General features: G+C 44.0%; 1 protein-coding gene across 1 annotated transcript in view; it reads left to right on the top strand.

Annotated features, from left to right (window-relative positions):
- The first annotated feature begins 12,245 nt into the window (after nt 1-12,245).
- The window catches only part of LOC126442767 (uncharacterized), a 79,782-nt gene continuing 72,275 nt past the window's right edge, over nt 12,246-19,752 (top strand). The window contains exon 1 of the mRNA XM_050090797.1: nt 12,246-12,365. Within this exon, the coding sequence (XP_049946754.1) occupies nt 12,246-12,365 (120 nt within the window). The remainder of the gene's footprint in view (nt 12,366-19,752) is intronic.

Below are 19,752 nucleotides of genomic sequence, written 5' to 3'. Positions count from 1 at the left end.
GCCTTAATTTTTTTCAGAAGTGTAACTTGGTAACCTTTTGTTAAGTTTTGTTAAGCCACTGTGTGGAAGAAAACATTTATAGTTTGTGTTCAGACAAGAGAATGATATTTTAAGGAACTTAAGTTGAAATATAGTTTTTACACAGCCCTCATGTGAATACATTTGTATAGAAAAAATTTTTTTTACACAAGACAGAAAACCCTGAGGAAGCAAAATATAGAGTTATTAAGGCTATTTGGGATTTGTACAACACCTCCACTTAAGCGAACAGATGACAAAATTACATCTACGTTGAAGACATTTGACTTTTCAGGCTATGCAAGGTAAGTGCAAAGGAGCAGTGACCACCCGTGCAGCCGACATTGAGCAACGGACACTGAGAAAGAGACATTTTACTGTCAATTATAATACTATGTTCTCTATTTATGTTTTATACAAAGAAATGATATATATACACCACATACATGATGTTTAACCTTCACTAAAGTAGAAGAAAGTTCATGGTTGAACTGTTGAGAGGAAATTTGATATGTTATTATGTAATACACATTATGAGAGAAACAATCTCTGTGAGATATATTTTCCATTTGTATAGACGGTATCCACAACAAGTGGAGATATCGAGGAAGTACTGAGTAGCTATGTGATTTACTCATGCAAGGATTTGTTAATGGATAATACACTTAGTCACATGAACAGTCAGAACACAAACACAGAATCTGTCATGATGTTACACTATGCAGACTTGACGTAAGGACACTTACATTTATCTATGATTTGGTAAATGGTAAGCACCTCCTTTCACACACCCCTTGAAGGTGATGCAAATGTTATAATGTATTATGTTCTCTTTGTATGTAGTAGTTGTAGGATTTGACAGTTTATAGGTAGTGAATAGTTTCTTCCATTCTATCTTTTTTTTTTTCTCCATTATCCTACCACCTCCTGCAGCTGGGTATTGTTTGTTTATGGAATGTAAGAATATATTGTGTGACAGTAAACTTTCAGGTATGAATAAAAAGACATGAAGAAAACTGAATATTGATGGCATTACAAGCCTGGTCGACCACTAGCCAAGATATGGAATCAAAAGAAAGAAAGAAATAATAAATGAAGGAAAACCCGTGCTTTAAGTATTAAGTCTGCTGTCCCTTGGCACGCACCAAACCTGAATAAAAAAAAAATTAATACCCCAATAAAAGAAAGTCAATGGGACTTAGTATAATTTTTTTTAGTGTAAATATTTCACATGCATCTTCTTGTAAATTTATATGTATTTGTATATGTGTTAAAACTTTGCATATTGTCAACATATTTTGAAACGTGACCACGAAATGTAAGCTTTCATAATTAACGATGTAAACATGCTTGGACAAAGTGAACTGTTAAAATGTAAATATGGCAAAAAAGTGTTGCAAACTGTGTTAAACTGTGAACGTTATAAACGACGAATTTTGTGTTGTTTGTGAAACTTATGTTGCATAAACCAAATAACTGTTTGTAAATCGATATAAACTGCAATTTACTTCGACGATAATGAGGATTGTCACACTGCAAATGAACGTTTGTTGGCATGTGTAAACAATGTGGTGAAACACCTACCTTTGCGAACATCGACGCCGTTGTTCCTGGCCGGCCTTCAGATGCTTTGGAGACAACAAACTCAGCACCTGTCGTAGGCGATGTGGAGGCTAAAAACTACATCGACCATATATGCCCCGGGAACAATAGTCGTGAAGACCCACAAGGACCTGGAGTGTTGTGTCGTAACAGAAGACATGGACGTTGCTTCAGATCACGCACACGCTCAATCTTATGGTGTCATCGGACTTAACACGCCATTTATGCTGGAATAACAACTTGTAATGAACACTATGTGAAAGTGAATACTGTTCAAGACTGTCATAACACAGCGATTTTGAAACTGCCGCACGCGAATTTCAGTGATGCTACTGCGCGTGCGCAAAGACTACGTGCTGCCAGAGGTGCATTGGGAAACCAACGCTGGAAGCGCACAACATTAACTGCGCTGGCGAGCAGCTTGTTCAAACAAACTGTATGTAAATATATATTAATTGTGTAATAAGGATCAAAACTGTAACAACTGAATGTAGCATATAGATTTAGAAACCAAGTATTGACAAAGATAATCCCCTAAGTATGCACTCGGCGTTTCCTAGGAAAATATGTATAATAGACATTTAGGTATATCTATTCTATTGTTTGCCAGCCTGCTACGCTAAATGTTTTACCGTGACAGTAGAGGGGGCGATGTAGCGGGACTTTGAATGTCGCCGCGCTACACTCGTTCCCTCAGATAAAAAATATCCCGTCGCAGCGGTATGAGCGCTCGACGGCAGAGAAACTACTAAAATTGTAACTCTGTTTTTTGTTTTCTATCCGTTTCAATTGTCTCTTGATAGCCGAAGCTTAAGGCAGACGTGATCTGATTAAGACGAAAAAACTTATTAATGTGTAGACATTGTGGAAGTTGTTATGAAATTCGGAGGATGGAGAGAAGCAACTAAAATAAATTGCATTTAATAGCAAGACGGTTTTGTGTACATTAGAAATTCCTGGAGAATGAAACTTATTGCAAGATTTCGGAGCCGACTTTTCACACAGAAATGAAGGAGATTTTTGAAGACCTGGACGCCGCACGAAAGAAGACAAGTTAACCTGGTAAAGGATGATTTATCTACGCCACTTCCCCATGTCAGTTACATTTTGTTATTTTCTGTTTCTTTTCAGTAAGTTTTGTAGTGGAAATTGGTTTAACTTTTGCTCAAAAACGCCACAAGGACCACCCCAACTATAGCTTTTCTGTAATACGAAATCCGATTTGCTTTTCATTCTTTCCCTTTTTCACGGTCTCTCTTCCCCATTTATTTTTTTTACTAACCACTACAGCCGCCTGTTGGCAGTGGGACTGGAGACTGGAGCAGCTGTCCAGACACTGGAGAGACCGGCTCTCGGCCGTCCTCTGGCAGGCTGACGTCTGGAACCGCAGAAGGCGGCCCCCACACACCTCGTACTGTTTATCTGAGCTTGTGTCGTGTATTTATAGGAAAAGCTTCACGATAATGTCTGCATTGGTAGAAGATTGCGGACTCTTCCACCATTCGATTCTCCATGGAGGGGACTGCCAATGGGGAGGCGAACATGAGAAAAAGATTGGATAGCCAGTGAAAGCATAATGCTCTACGAATAGGGGCGTTAAATGCCAGAAATCTGAGTGTAGTAGGGAAACAGAAAATGTGAAAAGGAAATGCTAAGGTTCAGTCTAGATACAGTGGGGGTCAGTGAAGCGAGATAGGAAGAGGGCAAGGATTTCCTGTCAGACGAGTATGGCTGATATCAACAGTAGTAGAAAATAGTAAAACAGGGGGAGGATTTATTACAAGCAGGAAGAAGGTAAGGCAGAAAAAGAATTTCTGTGAACATTTCCGTGGTAGGGTTTCTTCTCATCAACGTCGTCAGCAAACCAACACTGGCAACAGTCGTCTATTTCCTGGAAGATTAAAACTGTGTGCCGGACCGAGACTCGAACACGGGAACAGTTTTGCAGAAGGGCTTCTGTGAAGTTCGGAAGCTGTGAGGACGGGTCATGAGTAGTGCTTGTGTAGCTCAGTGCTGGAGCACTTGCCTGTGAGAGGCAAAGGTCCCGAGTTCGAGTCTCGGACCAGCACACAGTTTTAATCTTCCAGGAAGTTTCATAACAGCGCACACTCCGCTGCAGTGTGAAAATCTCATTCGGGAAGCAGTCATTCAGGTGTACATGCCGACGTCTCAAGTTGAGGATGAAGATACAGAGAATGTGTATGAGGATAAAGAACGAGTAATAGAGTCTGTAAATGGAGATGAAAATCTAATATTCATGGGGAATTTGAATGTGGTTGTAGGGGAAGGAGTAGAAGAAAGTGTTACAGGACAATGTGGGCTTGATACTAGGAACGAGGGAGGAGAAAGAGTAAGTGGGCTGTGCAGTGAATGACTCGTGAAAAACGTCTCACAGCTTCGTGTCAGACGACACGGCCCAAAGGTGAAGTAAGCATATGGTTGGTTTCTCGGCACAGTATTCGTTCGAAATGTGGTTACCGATGGTGAGCCATGAACTTTGCGGTGCATCAGACGCTGTAGTGAAACACACTGAGACGTGGCAACGCTGTGGCAGTCTGGCACTGGTGCCACGCGGGCTGACGTCACAGAGACAGTTGAGCTCAGGGCCAGTGGTGGCCGGGGTTTGGCGCCGTGGAGGGGGAGGGGGCAGTGGCCACCGCAGACATCTGCGTGTGATTAGGTTTTCGTCACCAGTTTGATTCGAACTTTCTTTGTCTTGCAGGGTCGACATAAAACCACTGCAACATCTGTACAGGATAGCAGGTGCGTGCGAAAGTGTAAAACATGTGGCAAATACATGTTGCGTACAGAAGGAAGTTCTTGATTCACTATTCGGGGAAAGCTTCTGACCAAACAGACGCCAATTCAGAGAGATTCACACGCTACCAGGTGGCGAGGCATGGGAGGAGAACCAAGAAACACGCCGGAGGCCACACATATTGGACAAATTAGGCAGTTAGACCAAACCATAGTTATATGTCAGTAATTCTGTATCACGCGCGGCCAAACAGACTTGTGGCACAAGCCGTAATTTTATTTTATCCATTCGTTGCCTTAACGTGTAGATAACACGCAGGCTGCAGTCGGGCAACACGCTGCTTCTGCGCCGGTGTGCCGCCAGCGGTTCGGCTCGCAGCTCTGCCGACTGGCGACGCACGCTCAGGCGCCTTCGCTTTAGAGGACGTCGTAGCGTTGACTGACGCCACGGGCCTAGAAAAGGTGGGAGCGACTGAATCACGGCTTCATTCGCACAACGCCCGTTCGTCAATATTCCTACAGTGCTCTGTATAAATATTTCTTTTATAATTTTGACAAAGTGCTAAGAATTAGCTAATGAATAAAGCTGAAGCATGATAATTGTATAGTACGCAGATCAAGAAGTAAGCAAGTAAATAAACCTGTCAATTACTTACAGATCTTCAAAAATAAAAATTTACTTGATTTTTCTCAAGGTGCGTATTGTTCACCAGGATAGGAATTTTTTAAAGAAAGTACCTAATACTAGAAGTTAACATGGATGTTCCAGACAACTATGCAAGACTGTACTCTCAGGCGGCAACAGCCTTGCCGCAGTGGATACAGCGGTTTCCGCGAGGGCGCCGAAGTTAAGTGCTGTCGGGCGTGGCCGGCACTTGGATCGGTGACCATCCAGGCCGGCATGCGCTGTTGCCATTTTTCGGGGTGCACTCAGTCCCGTGATGCTGACTGAGGAGCTACTCGACCGAATAGTAGCGGCTTCGGTCAAAAATACCATCGTAACGACGAGGAGAGCTGTGTCCTGTCCACACGCCCCTCTTATACGTGTCTTCAAATGAGGATGACACGGCGGTCGGATGGTCCCGATGGGCCACTTGTGGCCTGAAGACGGATTGCTTTTTTTGTACTCTCAGCTGGATACGTACAAAGATAACTAAAGTAGCAAAGAGTTCTTCAGACTTTATGTAATAAGCATTTGAAATGGCTTGCTACACCATAAACAAGTGAACACAGGGTAGAAGTAGAGTTTGGAGTGGTTCGTTTGTATTTTGCATAGCTGGCTTAGATTCGGTGCGCTGCGTCGTTACTTGCAGTATTTGTATCATCAACCTCACAGTTCCTTGGTGCGACAAATAAAGACGATATCTTAGAGCAACAGTGCTGTGTTAGAAACAAACACTGCAAAGTTTCACTGACGCGTACGCCCTGCACAGTGCGTGTTATGAAATTAGGAGCTGTCAAGCGCACACTGTACACTTTGTTGTAATAGAACATCTGTTATACCACGCACAGAAGGCGGATACCACTGAACAGTTCAAACGAGGCAGATGACTCTGTTATAAAGGGCGTGCACGGAAGTGTTGACTCTCTACAGCTCACGTAGCACATAAAACACTCTACTGCGCAAATAACAGTGCACCATAAGAGAGGAAGCAGTGAAATTGCGACGCAACAGTCAGTACACGGTACGTGAAGGTGAGGAACATTAGACGCAGTCACGACACACACAACTTCCGTGCGTCTGGCTTATTCACTTTATTTATTTATTTATTTATTGTTCCGTGGGACCACATTAAGGAGAAGTCTCCATGGTCATGGAACGAGTCAATACATGAAATTATAACATGATTGGAGAAACAGATAAAATGAAATATAAAAACATATTCAGGCGACAAGTTGTAGGTTTAAATAAAGAAAATCAGCAATGTAACACTGGAATTTGCTTAATTTTTTAGCTCTTCCAGGAGCTCCTCGACAGAATAGAAGGAGTGAGCCATGAGGAATCTTTTCAGTTTAGACTTAAATGTGTTTGGGCTACTGCTAAGATTTTTGAGGTCTTGTGGTAGCTTATTGAAAATGGATGCAGCAGAATACTGCACTCCTTTCTGCACAAGAGTCAAGGAAGTGCATTCCACATGCAGATTTGATTTCTGCCTAGTATTAACTGAGTGAAAGCTGCTAACTCTTGGGAATAAGCTAGTATTGCTAACAACAAAGGACATTAAAGAAAATATATACTGTGAGGGCAATGTCAAAATTCCCAGACTATTGAATAGGGGTCGACAAGAGGTTTTCGAACTTACACCACACATAGCTCGAACAGCTCGTTTTTGAGCCAAAAATACCCTTTCTGAATCAGAAGAATTACCCCAAAAAATAATACCATATGACATAAGCGTATGAAAATATGCGAAGTAGACTACTTTTCGTGTTGAAATGTCACTTATTTCAGATACTATTATAATGGTAAATAAAGCAGCATTTAGTTTCTGGACAAGATCCTGAACACGGGCTTTCCACTACAGCTTACTATCTATCCGTACGCCTAGGAACTTGAACTGTTCCGTCTCGCTTATAATGTGCCCATTCTGTCTGATCAAAGTATCAGTTCTTGTTGAATTGTGAGTTAGAAACTGTAAAAACCGAGTCATACTGTGATTTAGCATCAAATTATTGTCCACAAGCCACAAACTTATTTCATGAACTACATTATTTGATAATGTTTCAATATTACACACAAGATCCTTCACTACCAAGCTGGTGTCATCAGTAAACAGAAATATTTTTGAATCACCTGTAATACTAGAAGGCATATCATTTATATAAATAAGAAACAGCAGTGGCCCCAGCACCGAACCTTGGGGAACGCCCCACTTAACAGTGCCCCATTGGGACTGAACATCATTACCACTCTCAGTATTGCCGAGAATTACCTTCTGCTTTCTGTTCTTAAAGTAAGAGGCGAACCAATTGTAAGCTACTCCCCTTACTCCATAATGGTCCAACTTCTGCAGTAATATTTTGTGGTCAACACAGTCAAAAGCCTTCGTTAAATCAAAGAAAACACCTAACGTTCGCAACCTTTTATTTAATCCGTCCAAAACCTCACAGAGAAAAGAGAATATAGCATTTTCAGTTGTTAAACCATTTCTAAAACCAAACTGTACATTTGACAGCAAATTATGTGAATTTAAATGCTCCAGTAATCTTGTATACACAACCCTCTCGATAACTTTAGCAAACACCGATGGCATAGAAATAGGTCTATAACTGTCAACATTATCCCTGTCTCCCTTTTTATAAAGTGGCTTCACTACTGAGTACTTTAATTGGTCAGGAAACCGACCACTCCTAAAGGAAAAGTTACAGATATGGCTAAATACTGGGCTAACATACACAGAACAATACTTCAGTATTCTGCTAGATACCCCGTCATATCCATGAGAGTTCTTGGTCTTTAGTGATTTAATTATTAACTCAATCTCCCTCTTGTCAGTATCATGGAGGAGCATTTCAGGTAACAGTCTCGGAACACTTTTTTCTACGAGCGCTATATGATTCCCTGTTGGGACTAGGTTTCTATTTAGTTCACCTGCTATATTCAGAAATTGATTATTAAATACTGAACATATATGCGACTTGTCAGTAACACGGACATTCCCACTACGCACTGATTCTGTATCCTCGACCTGTCTCTGCAGACCAGCCACTTCCTTTATGACTGACCATATGGTTTTAATTTTATCCTGAGACTTAGCTATCCTATCTGCATACCACATACTTTTTGCCTTTCTAATAACTTTTCTAAGTACCTTACAATACTGTTTGTAATGAGCTGCTGCATTTAGATTGTGACTGTTTCTAACGTTTTGATATAATTGCCACCTTGTTCTACAAGATATTCTTATCCCTTTAGTTAGCCACCCAGGTTGCCTGTTTGTGCTAGTACCCTGTTTTGAACGTTCTAACGGAAAGCAACTTTCAAAGAGCACGAGAAAAGTCTTGAGGAAAGCATTATATTTATCGTCTACTGTATCAGCACTATAAACATCTTGCCACTCTTGTTCCTTGATAAGGTTTACAAAAGTCTCTACAGCAACTGGATCAGCTTTCCTAAAAAGTTGGTAACTATATTCAACATGTGTTGCAGCACAAAAATCTTTTAGAGTTAAAATTTGTGCATCATGATCTGAAAGGCCTCACCTTTTTGCTGACAGAATGCCCTGCTAGTAGTGACGAATGAACAAAAATATTGTCTATGGTTGTTCTACTGTTCCCTTGCACTCTCGTTGGAAAGAATACGGTTTGCATAAGATTATATGAATTAAGGAGGTCTACCAGCATCCTTTTCCTTGCACAATCACTTATACAATTAATATTGAAGTCACCACATATAACCAACTTTTTGTATTTCCTATAAAGTGAACCAAGAACCTCCTCTAGGTTTAGCAAAAATGTTGTGAAATCGGATTGTGGGGATCAATAAATAACAACAGCAAGAAGTTTAGCTCGACTAAATTTAACCACACCTGCACAACATTCAAACACCTTTTCAGTGCAGTACTTTGAAACATCAATTGACTCAAATGGGATACCGTTTTTCACATACATGGCTACTCCCCCACACTGCAAAGAGCTCCTCGAAAAGCTGCCAGCCAACCTGTATCCTGGTAAAGGAAGCCTCTGAATTATCTCCTTAGTTAAGAAGTGTTCAGATATACCAATAATTTCGGAGTCAACATCTATAAGCAGTTCACTAACTTTATCTCTAATAACTTGTATATTTTTATGAAATATACTAATTCCCTCATTAATCGGATACCTAAGCTTTGTCGAAAGTGTTTTCTTTGTTAGAGAGACTTCCCTTAAGCAGGAATACCTGTCAGCTGACTTCAATCTAAAAAAGGTACAGCTCTAACACCCACTACTACAGGAATTTTCCCATGAGTGATCCCACGACCCCCACCTATGCTGTCACCTATAAGCTTTGCCAACCTCCCCTTCCCATACCTGTAGAGGTGCAGGCGTGTCTAGTGAAACCCGTCCTACTGATAGACTCCACCGACACCACTGAAATGTGACTCATGCCTTCTGTCATCAGCGCACCCCCAAGTCTCATGTTATTACTCCTGACGGCTGTATTAAGATGAGGCCGATCGTGACGCTGAAGCAGTACCACGAAATGCACATTCGTGTTGCCAGTCTGAGAGGCTATCTTTTCCAGGTCACCATCTATGTCATACTACCCATCCCTGTCAATACTATTACCAGCCCCACCCACAATCACTACCTGATCCTCTTTAGTAAAATCCCTACCTAACCCCCCTATGTTAACAGTCACCTGCATTAGGCTTCACAATGCTGGTGACCTGGTACTCAGTCCTCAACACATCCTGCAACTGCTGGCCTACACCTCTACCATGAGAACTACCTAACAACTGAACCTTCTTCTTTATCTTAGACTTTGCAACTGTCCTAGCCACCGTAACTGCTGAGGTCTGCTGCTTACTTCCTACATCTACAGCTACTAGAGATTCCTGTCCACTAGACTCTGACAGCATGAAGGGAAACCACTCACAACGCACCACAGAGGTGTAGGTCAAGGTTACCGTACGATGTTTGTGGTCTATCGAGGTGGAAAACAGCACGTCAGGTGGACCTAAAAAAGCGACCTAAGGTAAGGTCGTGTCACACCTGCGTGGCGTATCTCGAGCTACGCCCACACTCGCCGTACGTGGCACGTACCCCGATTCGAGATACACGTACCCCTAAAACCGAAAGCCACCTATTGTGATTTACGTTTTCTGTCTTGTCTTGGTATTCGCTCATGTGTTGATACGACGTGCTAACTAGAGTGCAGTTTACGGATGGTTCTGGAAATGGCGTTCAGTGTGCCGTGGTGTGAGCCAGGCCTCAGCTCTAGTGTGCCACGGGTGGACTGTAGTTCAGGCAGCGGTAGCGACGATGAACTGCTGTTGTTATAGTCGGTAACTGCTGTTGTTATACTCGGCATCAAATAGAATTCTGTTCATCCGGTTAATGTTAGAACAACAGTGTATGGGGAATGCCACAACCTAGTGCAAGATTTACGCCTTGACGATGGAAGATTGAAAACTTATTTTAGAATTAATGGAAAACAGTTCAGTGGAGTTTTATCACTCACAGGCAGTGGTATTAAAGAGCAGGACACACATTACAGAAAATCACTACCTCCTGGAGAACGGCTAGCTATTTGTCTAAGGTAAGAACTCCTTCACCGTAATGTCAAAATTGAAATATAGCCTTTTTGTGAATAAAGTTGTAGGTAAGAATTCCTCGTCCATAATGTCAAAATTGAAATACAGCCTTTTTGTGAATAGTGTTGTAGGTAAGAATTCCTTGTCCGTAATGTCAAAATTGAAATATAGCCTTTTTGTGAATAATGTTGTAGGAAATGGAGTAAAAGTGTATGTAAACTACAATTGAGTTACACGAGTGTATTTGTCCCCTTTTGTGATAAGACAAAATATAAAAAATTATGTAGTATGTTAACAAGCTGTAACCACAAAAATAGATATTTACAGTTTGAGTTTAAAGTTCGAAATTTGTATTTAGAATATTTAAAGTTTTTCTGTTTTTCTCAATAGTTTTGCACTAACAAATCAACATCTGTGTCTTATCATTTTCACGGTGAAGGACCTTTGCAATAGTTATTACGTGACCCTGATGAGTTGCCAGAGGAGGTACTTGGAGACAACAAGGGAGAGCGAGTCTGACGCACCACCGGCGTTATTAAAGTCACGAATGACTCAGTTTCATGTTCAGCTCGGTTTAGTGCTTCTAAAACTTCTTTCTTTACTCCGTTTTGTAACCTTAGAGACAATATTTCCCACCCACATTGACGTGCTGCCAAAAAACAAATGTATTTCCTCAGGGACAGAACGAATAGCTTTAGTTTCCTGCTTAATTTTCAAAAATTTCAGAACTCTGTCGACTCCTTTTGGTTTGTTCCAGACTGTGTTGACATCGTGGTCAGAGCTGACAAATTTGTCATCAGCAGCAGCGAAAGCTTCAGAATTAACAGTATCGTCATCGTTTACTTCTCAGCAAGTTGTGAGTCACCCATGACGGCACGAATATTCCTGTCATGTCTGGAAAGAAATAATGTTAACAATCAGATAAATAATCACTTTCGCCTGGCGACATCGCCTCTGTTATTTACTTCCAAAGGTCCCACCAAGGCAGTAATTGTTCCACACTGTACTTTAATGCAAGACTTCCATACTCTGGCAGGATATTCCGTTCAAGAATATCAGTTCCATGATGTTAATACTTACGAGTTGTAATCTGGCAATGCGAACAGTAAAAACTCCATTTCTTTCTCTTGCTCCCAGGTTTTCAATTTGTGGCAGATTGATCACTGCTTGTCTCTCTCTTTACTATGGGCATCTCACAGTTACTTCTATTCTGTTTTTATAACAGGTATCTCCCTACTGGAGTCTTGTACGCTGCCATAAGCTTCCGCTACAGGGTCGGCATTAGTACTGTACCGTCGATTGTAAACGAAGTGTGCGACATTTGTGGCGTGCAATGGAACCATTGTACATGCTTTCATCTCCCATCCGGGGCGCAGGTCGCCCAATGTGGCGTCGACTGTAGTAAGACCTGCACCGAGGCGGCCGGGCCTGCCCCGTAAGGGGCCTCCCGGCCAATGACGCCAAACGCTCATTTCATTTGATAACCCTGTACTCCAGCTTTGCGTGGTCGCAGAGCACTAGATACTTTCGCTCTTGATCAATTAATGGAGACATACTGCACAGTGAAGCACGCAGTAGCAGGACTGATTCAAACACGGAGCACGTGGCTTGTGGGGGTGCGGTGTGGTGCGCATGCGCCAGCCCAGGCACGCACCTGCGCAGGCGTGGCTGGAGACTGGCGTGTCACGTGTCACGGTCGGACGCGGCGCCAGTCTGATTACTCTGCGAGGTCTTCCGGAGACGTCGCTCCAGGTACGTTGCGCCGCTGTGAAATCATCTGCACGGTGCATGCGCGGCACGCGAAATTTTGGCTAAAATAGTGCATGAATATTAAAACCCCCTTGCTCTTGCACTCACAAAATATAAAACTGACGTTGGTGAAATTTTCACCTGGAAATATTTGTGAATTGTAATATAAATTCAGGAATTACATAGTTTTTTTTTTGTCCGGCCCTTTTTTTACTAAGCAACTACTGTCTTTGTAAGGGTTAACTTTGAGTTGTACAAGGAATTTGTTTTTGCATAGTATTTACAAAAAGTATTCTTTCATTTATATTCCTCTCACGACAAAGTTTAAACTGACCATGTTAACGAATCAGCCGACTAAGCCGGCGGCGCAAGAGAGCGAGGGGGCTGTGAAACTGCAGCGCAGTGCGCATGCGCTGTAGCTCGGGCGGCTCCTCTCGTGTGCTAATCTGAGGCCGCTTGCCGGCTGCGCAGACCGCAGGTGCCCCTGTCAGGCTGCCCGCCCCGAATTTCGCTGCAACACTGAGGTACGTTACGAACGGCTGTGCTTTGCACCCTGTACGTGAGTCGTGTTAGGCGAGAGAGTGGCTACTAAAAGAAAGGATGCAGTAGTCACTGAGTGTATAAACACACGACTCCAAACCAAGTAACTATTTCCTACAATGATATTGTACGAGACAGTGACACTTGTAACTACATATATTCTGCTCTTATTGCTTGTGTAACTGAAGATAGGTAAGTGGTCCGAAACTGCTTCTGCACATAAATCTGAAGATACGCCTGCCTCTCTACAGTCCCATCAGTGAAACACGTACCAGTGATGTGGTTTTCGTAGAGTCTGCACAGCGGGTTGGCACTTGAAAGCAGTCTTGTAACAACTTCTTGTTTCTGCGAGGGTTTTCGTCTGACGAGTCGTGTATATTGCGAAGAGTGATTACCCTGCGGTTTGCAAATGATGTTTCACCCTCAAGCAAAATCTTGCATAAAAACCAGGCACCACTCCTGTACAGCATTAGGAGTGTAACCGATTCTGAAAGTCATTGCCACGAAGCTGTTGACGGAGCTGAATGTTCGAAGGATGAAATTCGTTGGAAGGCGGTGATTGTAAAACACTCCTTCACCTGACGCCTCGCTTATTCAGCCTGCCTTTTCGTGAGGTGAGGGTTTGTGTGCCCCCACTGCTAAGTTGTCGGCAGAGTTTCTTCTGAGCTTCTTTGTTAGTATTTTTTGTTCTTCACGCTTGAAGGTTCTAGAATTTTATAACCACCTGAATACGCAGTGTTGCCTGCGTATGTATTTGTTCCAGTCTTCTGTTAGTTCCCCCCTGCCCTCTGACTGTGCGTTTTGTCCTGTCCTCTCTGTCTGTCCTCCTCCTCTCTCTCTCTCTTTGCCCATCTCTTGCTTCCCCCTCTCTCTCTGCACATCTCATGCTCCGCCCTTCTCTCTCCACGTCATCACGCGCACGCCAGTAGGAGGCTGGTGGTTCTGAACCCCACAGCATTTCTTTCCAGATTGTAACTGTTTGTACCAAATTTGGTTGAAATCGGTCCAGGGGTTTGGGATGAATTTTTACCTGTGGCTTGCCCACATGTGCACATGTCGAATATATTTCACACATATTTCGCACGTATTGGTACACGCATTTCATCTGAATCTCTAGCGAATTTAATCCTGCATTTTGATGTACACGCAGCTCAGTGTTTATGATTAATCCAGCACCAGCGATATTTCCGAACCGGGGCAAAATCTCGATGATGGCGCCCCTACCCCCCCCCCCCCTCCATTCCCGCCTTTCCATCGTTGTTGTATCTCACATATTTTTGTAGAGTTTGATATACACTCCTGGAAATGGAAAAAAGAACACATTGACACCGGTGTGTCAGACCCACCATACTTGCTCCGGACACTGCGAGAGGGCTGTACAAGCAATGATCACACGCACGGCACAGCGGACACACCAGGAACCGCGGTGTTGGCCGTCGAATGGCGCTAGCTGCGCAGCATTTGTGCACCGCCGCCGTCAGTGTCAGCCAGTTTGCCGTGGCATACGGAGCTCCATCGCAGTCTTTAACACTGGTAGCATGCCGCGACAGCGTGGACGTGAACCGTATGTGCAGTTGACGGACTTTGAGCGAGGGCGTATAGTGGGCATGCGGGAGGCCGGGTGGACGTACCGCCGAATTGCTCAACACGTGGGGCGTGAGGTCTCCACAGTACATCGATGTTGTCGCCAGTGGTCGGCGGAAGGTGCATGTGCCCGTCGACCTGGGACCGGACCGCAGCGACGCACGGGTGCACGCCAAGACCGTAGGATCCTACGCAGTGCCGTAGGGGACCGCACCGCCACTTCCCAGCAAATTAGGGACACTGTTGCTCCTGGGGTATCGGCGAGGACCATTCGCAACCGTCTCCATGAAGCTGGGCTACGGTCCCGCACACCGTTAGGCCGTCTTCCGCTCGCGCCCCAACATCGTGCAGCCCGCCACCAGTGGTGTCGCGACAGGCGTGAATGGAGGGACGAATGGAGACGTGTCGTCTTCAGCGATGAGAGTCGCTTCTGCCTTGGTGGCAATGATGGTCGTATGCGTGTTTGGCGCCGTGCAGGTGAGCGCCACAATCAGGACTGCATACGACCGAGGCACACAGGGCCAACACCCGGCATCATGGTGTGGGGAGCGATCTCCTACACTGGCCGTACACCACTGGTGATCGTCGAGAGGACACTGAATAGTGCACGGTACATCCAAACCGTCATCGAACCCATCGTTCTATCATTCCTAGACCGGCAAGGGAACTTGCTGTTCCAACAGGACAATGCACGTCCGCATGTATCCCGTGCCACCCAACGTGCTCTAGAAGGTGTAAGTCAACTACCCTCGCCAACAAGATCTCCGGATCTGTCCCCCATTGAGCATGTTTGGGACTGGATGAAGCGTCGTCTCACGCGGTCTGCACGTCCAGCACGAACGCTGGTCCAACTGAGGCGCCAGGTGGAAATGGCATGGCAAGCCGTTCCACAGGACTACATCCAGCATCTCTACGATCGTCTCCATGGGAGAATAGCAGCCTGCATTGCTGTGAAAGGTGGATATACACTGCACTAGTGCCGACACTGTGCATGCCCTGTTGCCTGTGTCTATGTGCCTGTGGTTCTGTCAGTGTGATCATTTGATGTATCTGACCCCAGGAATGTGTCAATAAAGTTTCCCCTTCCTGGGACAATGAATTCACGGTGTTCTTATTTCAATTTCCAGGAGTGTATATGTTCGAGGAAATTTAAGACATGTTATTTGGTCTTCAGTGTGCCAAACTGCAGTGCCACGTTTCTTCCCACAACATTTTTCTATTGCACGTCGCTGTATTTCGCTCAGTGGAATTTACACGTGTATATTTTGTAGTGGAAGCTATCAAACCTAGACACATCAAAAAAAGTTTTCATCACCCCAGTTCCCAGAACTCCTGGAGATAGACGTTGACTGTAGATATTGTATCACAGACACAGTCCCTTTGACGGTTCAGAGATGTCACTAAATGCGCCCAAAGATGTGAAACAACAATAGCTCGTTTTGTCTACAGTTCAAGCATGCCTTAGATGGTCAATACCGCAATTCGATCGCGTCCGCATTGTTACTTTGTGCCAGGAAGGGCTCTCAACAAAGGAAGTGTCCAGGCGTCTCGGAGTGAACCAAAGCGATGTTGTTCGGACATGGAGGGGATACAGAGAGACAGGAACTGTCGATGACATGCCTCGCTCAGGCCGCACAAGGATGTCCGCTACCTACGGGTTATGGCTCGGAGGAACCCTGACAGCAACGCCACCGTGTTGAATGGTGTTTTTCGTGCAGCCACAGGGCGTCGTGTTACGACTCAAACTGTGCGCAATGGGCTGCATGATGCGCAACTTCACTCCCGACGTCTACGGTGAGGTCCATCTTTGCAACAACGACACCATGCAGTGCGGTACAGATGCGCCCAACAACATGCCGAGTGGACAGCTCTTCACCGATGTGTCGCATATGCCTTCAACCAGACAACCGTCGGAGACGTGTTTGGAGGCAATGCGGTCAGACCGAGCGCCTTAGACGTGCCTTCCAGCGAGTGTAGCAAGGTGGAGGAAGATTCCCTAGTGTTTTGAGATGGCATTTCTCGGGTGGACGTACGACGCTGGTGGTCATGAAAGGCGCCGTAACGGCTATACGATGACGTGAATGCCATCCTCCGATCGATAGTGCAGCGATATTGGCAGCGTATTGGCGAGGCGCTCGTCTTCATGGCCGACAACAGGCGCCCCCATCGGGCACATCTTGCGAATCCTTCAGCATAACGACGTCGCTCGACTAGAGTGGCCAGCACGTTCTACACACATGAACCCTGGGATACATTGAAAAGGGCTGTTTATGGACTGCGTGACCCACCAACTACTCTCACGGATCTACGCCGAATCCCGTTGAGGAGTGGGATAATCTGGACCAACAGTGCCTTCATGAACTTGTGGATAGTATACCACGACGAATACAGGCATGCATCGATGCAAGAGGACGTGCTACTGGGTATTAGAGGTACCAGTGTGTACAGCAATCAGGACCACCAGTTCTGAACATTTCGCTGTATGGTGGTACAACATGCAATGAGTGGTTTTCATGGGCAATAAAAAGGGTGGAAGCGATGTTTATGCTAATCTCTATTCCAATTTTCTGTACAGGTTCCGAAACTTTCGGAACCGAGGTGGTGCAAAACTTTTTTTGATGTGTGTACATTCAGGTCAGTGGAAATCAAGATGTGCTGTGGTGCCTTTCCTGCTCCCAGTCGGCCTCTTTGACATCCAAGCCCCCTTCAAATAAACACTCACAATTAATACTGGGTGGGATTATTTGTGACGGGAAGAATAAGAACTCTTCAGAAAATTTTCACTATTCATTGCCTGTTAGCTAATAACTTTCTCTTTTGTGTGACATAAAATTGAATACAGGTAACACTAAACCAGTAAAGACTAGAGACAAGCAATACAGTACACATTTCTTCAATCCCTAGGTTCCAGCATTTTCTTCTTGTGTGCTTTCCTTAATGCAAAAGCACCTATTACCTCATGAAAGTCCGCCTCATAGGCAATTTTATTGTCAGTGGCTAGGACTGGGAGGCCAGAAAGACGTTCCTCACTAACTGCCGAACGCAGATAGCTTTTAATTCTTTTCAGTTTGCTGCAGCTTCGTTCACAGCTTACTGATGTCAGAAGTGACGTGCAGTGCAGTGTATGCGTAAAGCTGCACTGATGTAAGGAAAAAACTACTTCCAGGAAAAAATTCTCACAAGTCATGCTTGCACAGATCTTGTAACAGACGAACGCAAATGATTTTTCATTAATTTTAGTCACTAACTTCTTGAATGGGTTGGGTTCCTGCCTAACATCAGCTGCAATTAAGTCTTTGGAATATTTTCGTATTGGATCGACTCACTTTTTTGCAGACCTCAGTCTGCCACTGTGTGGTCACTGAGGAAGGCGAAATTTTTATGTAGGCCCTTTGCGCTGAGTACCCTTGTTTCAGTTTACCTTCAAATTTTGTCAACTGTTACTTTGATGTCTCTGAATAACAGGTTAGTTGGGTCTAGTGTTCGTGATTCGTACTCGCGGATTTCGTCGTGTTGCCTCCTCTTTCTGGAAGCTCGTTTGCTTTCTGCATCTACGTATACATGTATAATCTGCACATCACAGTTAAGTGCCTGGCAGAGGGTGCATCGAACCACGTTCACAATAGTTCTCTATTATTCCAGTATCGAACAGAGCACTGAGAAAAACGAACACCTATATCTTTGTGTGCGAACTCTGATTTCCCTTATATCTGGAAGAATACCAGCCCAAATTGTGAAGTTGAGGATAAATATAAAATCCATGTTGTAGATGACCAGCTTCATACTTTAATTCTGCGGCAAGAGAAGAGTCTTCAGTTTATTCCAGAGCGTTGACAACATATGAATTATTTAATTAGAGCTGTTACAGCTAGGCGTCAGTCGATCATCTTGTCCGACTACTTCTTTTTAAGTTTGTTTTTGTACACTTTTGCATTAATTTCCACCGCATGTTGGATCCAACAAAAAAGCAATCAACCTTCTGTACAACCCCAAATATGATGATAATGATGATGTTTGGTTTGTGGGCACTCAACTGCATGGTCGTCAGCGCCCATACAAAGTCCCAATGTTTACACAGTCCAATTCAGCTACTTGCACGAATCATGATGATGATGATGATGATGAAATGATGAGGACAGTACAAACACCCAATACCCGGGCAGAGAACATCCCCAACGCGGCCGGGAATCGAACCTGGGACCCTGTGATCCTGAGGCAGCAACTCTAGCCACAAGACCACGAGCTGCCGACACAGCCCCAAATAGGCTAACCGTTTGTGGACACGATGGCGCAGAATGCAACCCCCAGAAATTTTAAGGAGTGTGACATACGTGGTACAAACTCTGCAAGTTCGTTCATTCCCATGATTCTGGATTGGACTTCTTTACATATGCCGACCATATTAGACGCATTATCGTAAGACTGATCACGACATTTTTGCACATCCAAACCATCGGCTTATAGTATTTCTAGTATTAACTTTTTGATGTATTATCCAGTCTCCCCATCAACTTCCTTTATTTCACATCCAGCTTCTGTTATTTTTATATAACGTTTCACTTTACTCATTTGTTGTGCGTGAGATACATTTGGAGTGCAGTCAAATATGGTGGTGAAATAGTTGGTCTCCTTGATCTCATTGATAATGGTATTTCGAACTTTGTTTGCCATTATATGGATGATTTCATTTTGCATTGACCTCGACAAATAGGATACCTGTTGCCTTTTTACGTGATCTAACTGATACTTGATAGTAGGATTGAATTTGCCGAACAGGATTATGAAATTAAGAAAAGTTGCTTTACTAGTTTGAGGAAAATTTTCAGCGAGATGACTGCGTGTTTCTTCAGAACCTTAAAGGCAAGACAGTTTGTGGCAAGATAGATGACAGCGTTCGTTATTACGCACAGAATATGTCTCCGTTTTCGATTTCTCAGAGTGAATTATTTTCGCGATCGATGCCCTGACACGATTTCATTTACTGCAAACGGGTCTTCCATTTTATAACACATTCTATATGTGTTTGTGATGCTTCGTGCTCAGACAATCTCTCTGAAGCTTTTTCCCAATTCACGAGTCCCTCCCTACACAGGGCTGATGTAGAAGAGCTGCCGTACAGTAAGCTCTGCATTTCCTGCTTTCGAACAAACAAGTCAGGATCTTCCAATATTTTCCAGATTTGCCATTGTTCCCAGCAACATGTGATATGTCAAGTGACTAACGTTGCATACAGTGGACCTAAACTTTGTTTTCTGGTTGTTTATCA

Source organism: Schistocerca serialis, unplaced genomic scaffold (genome assembly GCF_023864345.2).
Source record: "Schistocerca serialis cubense isolate TAMUIC-IGC-003099 unplaced genomic scaffold, iqSchSeri2.2 HiC_scaffold_1406, whole genome shotgun sequence".
NCBI lineage: Eukaryota > Metazoa > Arthropoda > Insecta > Orthoptera > Acrididae > Schistocerca > Schistocerca serialis.
The sequence above is the reverse complement of the archived record's forward strand: the minus strand, read 5'-3'. Positions and strand labels throughout refer to the sequence as shown.